The sequence below is a fragment of the Sphaeroforma arctica genome (assembly GCF_001186125.1).
Source record: "Sphaeroforma arctica JP610 unplaced genomic scaffold supercont1.491, whole genome shotgun sequence".
Lineage (NCBI taxonomy): Eukaryota > Ichthyosporea > Ichthyophonida > Sphaeroforma > Sphaeroforma arctica.
Window position 1 is genome coordinate 34,934 of NW_014040067.1, and position 6,209 is coordinate 41,142.

The window sequence follows — 6,209 nt, forward strand, 5'->3', positions numbered from 1 at the left end:
TGTATCTATATATATCTATATATCTATATATATATATATAGTGCGAGTATTTGTAGGTGTACTTTCCTTATTCTCTCACCTGCTTTCCATACAAAAATGAATTTATTGTGGTTTTATATGTGTGCGAGTATGTCTAGGTGAACAAGTCGCATCTTCTCATGTGCGGTAAAAACGAGTTTCAAATGTATATGTTATTATTATATATATATATGTACGTATATATATGTGTGTGTATGTGTGTGTGTGTGTGTGTGTTGTTGTTGTATATTGCTTATACTAGTTCATACACAACTGACACTGCCGATTTGCCTTGCGACCCCCTATTCGCAGTTATGTGGAAATGAATCCTGGTTCACAGACAATGTCGGTTGGATATAATGCAATATTCTCGAGTGTACCTGTATAATGCTACTAAAAACTACACTGTATCTAAACCCTAAACCCTAAACCCTCGGGCGTGCCTGCACAATGCTACTATAAACTAGTTTGTGTATTAACATGTAATAGATAATTCAAACTTTCGTCAGTATACACATCCCACAACTTGCTCGTATTGTCTTTGCTCATACTACCACAGCCAACCTCACTATCCAAAGCACCCACCAATGAACACACACACACACGTACACGGACACACCCCCACAACACACTCAGGTTTACAACAACTACTTCGAAAGCATCCTCCAATGAACACACTCAGGTTTACAACAACTACTTCGAAAGCATCCTCCAATGAACACACTCAGGTTTACCACACATGCACACACGTACACGGACACCACCCACCCCCCCCCCAACACACTCAGGTTTACAACAACTACTTCGAGAAGTTCTCGGATCCGGAGGTGCTACGTTTGCCAATAGAAGGCGTTCTGCTGCAAATGAAGGCCATGGGCATAGACAATGTCATCAACTTCCCCTTCCCGACCCCACCCGACCACGAAGGTCTCATGGCTGCGGAGAGACTGCTCACGCGCCTCAACTGTCTGGACGATAAGGTGTGTTGTGTGCGTGTTTGGACGATAAGGTGCGTTGTGTGCGTGTTTGGATGATAAGATGTGTTGTGTGCGTGTTTGGATGATAAGGTGTGTTGTGTGCGTGTTTGGATGATAAGGTGAGTTGTGTGCGTGTTTGTTGACTGCTTTATGACTCAGTGGCTCTGATTGGACTGCTGCGAGGGCTACTTGCCTGTACTATACGCTACACAGCACGTACACTGGCATATGAGCACAAGCGGATTCGGACTTTATATACAACTTTTTTTTATTGGAATGTATACGTGTATCATTAATTGTGGGCTTTAGATGTCTTGTGCCGTCACGACCGTCGGTCTATTAGGATTGTACACGCTTGGCCACCTCGTCTATCCTGATGTATGCTACTGTGACTTCACACGTACATTGGTTGTATGGTTATCATTGGCTATATACCACTTCACACGTACATTGGTTGTATGGTTGTCATTGGCTATATACCACTTCACACGTACATTGGTTGTATGGTTGTCATTGGCTATATACCACTTCACACGTACATTGGTTGTATGGTTATCATTGGCTATATACCACTTCACACGTACATTGGTTGTATGGTTATCATTGGCTATATACCACTTCACACGTACATTGGCTGGATGGTTGTCATTGGCTATATACCACTTCACACGTACATTGGTTGTATGGGTTGTATGGTTGTCATTGGCTATATACCACTTCACACGTACATTGGTTGTATGGTTGTCATTGGCTATATACCACTTCACATGTACATTGGCTGTATGGTTGCCATTGGCTATATACTACTTCACATTGATACATCTCAAAGGATACTCCTCAATTGGGTGATAGGCGCGAGTTGCCTCTCTTAGAGGGGTGATGAATCGCTGTTTGTTAAGTCAGATGACGTCGTCGTCGTTTGTATTCATATTGGTGTCAACGTATGCCTGGACATCTCATCTGCCAATCTATTCCTTAACATCCCATCAATCTCTATCAGTTATTATCTCATCAGCCAATCTACGTGCTATCATCTCATCAATCAATCTATGCGCCGTATCTCATCAGCCAATCTACTTGCTACCATCTCATTAGTCCAATCTACGTGATCTACTCCTCGCAGGGCAAAATCACAGCGATCGGGCGAAAGGTATCGAACTTCCCACTTGCTCCACGGTTTTCCCGCATGTTGGTCACAGCCCTGGACTTGGGTGGACAATGCGTGCCGTATGTCATCGCCATCTGCGCGGCACTGACAGTAGGTAATGTGTTCTACGCAAGTATGATTGAGAACAGCGACGATGAGGAAGAGAACACGGACGAGCCACAAAGGTACAGGTTATGCTTGGGAACGTTTGAACTATTTATGTATATGTGTGTATGCATGTGTGTATGTATTTATGTATTATGTATTTATGTATGTATGTATGTGTGTATGTATAGATATATGTGTGTATATGTATATACACACCAAGCACTCATACACTCACCCACCCAACCACCCACAAATATAAATATATATATATATATATATATATATATGTATGTATGTATGTATATGTATGTATATGTGTGTGTGTGTGTATATGAATATAGGTAAATATGTACATGTCATACAATAGTATGTCTAAATTCATGTATGCTCATTTTTAAGTTTTCTATTCTCATACCATATGTCATTGCCATCTGTCTAGTGCATAGCGCTGTACGCTAGCCTGATTAGTACCTGTGATACAGCCGAGTATACATACGAAGTACCTCTGTATGCACCCGTTTTGTTGTCTGTCTACGATCTCAAACTGCAAACTTCTGTGCCTTTGAATGGGGTGGCAAACGTATCGTGATCCACTCTCGGACTCTCCTCGTATTCGTTTGAACGGTTGTCCTGTATTGAACAATTCTCCTGTGTTGACAGGCCCAGGCGTAGAGACAGTGATGACGAGGGACCTAGCAAGAAACAACAGGCACTGCTAGACGAGCAGAGTATACTGCGCAACGAGGCGGAGAAAAGCAAGGTATGTGGCACGTCCCCCGATATGTTCATGGTGATGTATACTCGAAGAGCGTGAAACTGTACATTATATATATATATATATAGTCGGTATATGTTTGTATTTCTTACCTACTGTTTATTGTGTAGCTACCTTCTTTATATGATGCACATACATGTCTGCAATGTGTGTGTATGTCTGCTTTTGCCATCTGTGTATGTCTGCTTTTGCCATCTCTTCGCTTATGTGAGTATTTGTCCGCAGCTTTTATTCCTGTCCACGGGGTTAGTACAATAATCGTTTTGTAGAATACCATTTCGCTATGTATTTTGCGGCATATGTTATCCTTAGTTTCTACACGGAACAATACGACCATGAAAGAAAGGACGATTGATATGGCTGTCAGTTCACTAACGCGTCCATAAGCATGCATACACGCACACAAACACGTAAATACATGCTGACTTGCTTGCTTACTTACTTACATACATACATACTTACTTATTACATACACATACACATGCATACACAAATATACTTACATAGACACGCTATCTAGAAAACATACACATATACTTGCATACACAAATTACTTACATATACACACACTAACTAGAAAACATACACATACACATGCACACACAAATATACTTACATAGACACACGCTAGCTAGAAAACATACACATACCCATGCACACACAAATATACTTACATAGACACACACCAAATAGAAAACATACACATGCCCATGCACACACAAATATACTTACATAGACACACACCAAATAGAAAACATACACATACCCATGCACACACAAATATACTTACATATACACACACTAATTAGAAAACATACACATACACATCCATACACAATTGTACATGCATAGACACACGCTAACTAGAAAACATACACATATACATGTACACATAAATATACTTACATAGACACACACCAACTAGAAAACATACACATACACATGCACACACAAATATACTTACATATACATACACCAACTAGAAAACATACACATACACAATGCACACACATGTACACACACATGTACACACACTAACTAGAATACATTCACATACACATACACACATATATGTACTAGAATACATTCACATACACATACACACATATATGTACACACTAACTAGATAACATACACATGCACATGCACAATATACACACACTAACTAGAAAACATACACATACACATACACACACATATACACACACTAACTAGAAAACATACACATGCACACACATATACACACACTAACTAGAAAACATACACATGCACACACACATACACACACTAACTAGAAAACATACACATACACATGCACACACATATATACACACTGACTAGAAAACATACACATACATGCACTCACCGATACTGATCTTAGTCCCACCGCTTAATCTCACACAGAGCGCCAATAGAGCCAAAACGCGCAAAATCAAACAGCGGTGGATTGGATCGAACCCAAAAAGTGATCTGCTGACTATCCTGAAAGCCGTGGGTGCCTACGAACACACTTATGAAACTGCCTACGCGTCAGTGCACAATGTATGTCCTGAGACCCTCTGGATGTACTAGTATATTGAAGTTCTAATGGTTTCCTTACTGTCCTATTATCCTTCCAGGAACGCTCTCACCATGTAATATTTTCTGCCATTAAAATGCCTTTTACACCAGCCGTATGGCGTCGTGTAGTGGAGGTGTACGTCCCGGTTTGTGGTGTTAGAGTGTGGTGTGGGTATGCTGTGGTTTGGTGTAGGAGTCTGTGATGTTATGCTACTGTTTATTGTTCATATATATATGTGTGTGTGTGTATGTGTGGTCAACTCTGTTATAGCTAGACATCATGTACTGTATTTGTACGTCTAAGCTTATGACATGGGTAAGAGACACGGGGCGGGGGAAGACAGAAAACGAGGGATAGAATTCACCATACAATGCAAATACATACACTTATCCATATACATACACTTATCCATATACATACACTTATCCATATACATACACTTATCCATATACATACACATGCATATACATACACTTGTGCATATACATACACTTATCCATATACATACACATGCATATACATACACTTATCCATATACACGTACCTTCTTTTCTTGACACACGCCGGTACGTAAACTAGGACCAAACTCAAACCGAGGGCAAGAGGCGGAAGAAACAGAAACAAAGCGACAGAGTTCTGGGTGATAAGGTTATCGCAGGGTCCACGCTTGCCTTCTGCGAGTCTAATCTGCTGAACTACAAGAGTATGGAAGAGATCCGCAAACTACGGCAGCAACTAAGCAAGCTCGTCAGAGAGCACGTGCAGCAAAACGCCGGCGGTCACTCGAAGGTGAAGGTGTGTACACATACAGGGCACGAGTGTTTGGTGTGTGCGTGTGCTCGTGGGTGTATATGGCGTAAAGGCCACTCTGTCGGATGACTGAGTGAGTGTATATCCCTTGAGAGTGGTTCGAGTCCACTCCAACCGAGACACCTCTAGTATAGTTACATGGCTATCTTAGCCTAGCAAGAGTATATCAACATTTACAGCGCAGTTCATATCCTTAGTACTGGACTGGCATTCTCTCCCGTCCCATATCAATGCATCTCAACACATCTTAACTCACTACGTATATGCACAGAAGAGATCCAAGGTGGACTACGGTGCCCCCCTGCGGCCTCCAACGGGAGAGCTACAGAAGCAGCTGTGGCAGGCTATACTGTCGGCATATGGCGACCACGTGGCAAAGCGCGTAGTCCCCTCATCACGTACAACAAGCGGTACTGATGAAGGTATGTATATGTATATATTTGTAGGTATGTATGTGTACGTATATGAAGGTATGTTTGTGTGTGTATATGTAGGTATGTATGTGTGTGTATATGTAGGTATGGGTTATGTGTGTGTTTATGTGCGTGTATGTCAATGATAGGAGCTACAGAAGGAGCTACAGAAGGAGCTGCGGCAGGCAGTGCTTCTAGCTTCTGGCGCCCATGTGGCGAAACTTGTTGTCTCTTCATCGCATACCTCGAGCTGCACTGATGAAGGTATATATATATATATGTGTATGTATGTATGTATGTATGTATGTACGTATGTATGTATTCAAGTATATAAATATATATATATATCTATAAATGTATATGTATATGTATGTATGTATGTATGTATGTATATACATAC

General features: G+C 41.1%; 1 protein-coding gene across 1 annotated transcript in view; it reads left to right on the forward strand.

The window, feature by feature from the left end:
* Positions 1-6,068, forward strand: part of SARC_06709 (hypothetical protein) — a gene marked incomplete at its 3' end in the record, with an annotated part of 18,173 nt that extends 12,105 nt beyond the window's left edge. The window contains exons 13-19 of the mRNA XM_014299371.1: positions 807-998; positions 2,119-2,327; positions 2,911-3,010; positions 4,430-4,567; positions 5,166-5,381; positions 5,668-5,818; positions 5,959-6,068. Coding sequence (XP_014154846.1) covers positions 807-998; positions 2,119-2,327; positions 2,911-3,010; positions 4,430-4,567; positions 5,166-5,381; positions 5,668-5,818; positions 5,959-6,068 — 1,116 coding nt within the window. The remainder of the gene's footprint in view (positions 1-806; positions 999-2,118; positions 2,328-2,910; positions 3,011-4,429; positions 4,568-5,165; positions 5,382-5,667; positions 5,819-5,958) is intronic.
* Between the last annotated feature and the right edge of the window lie 141 nt (positions 6,069-6,209).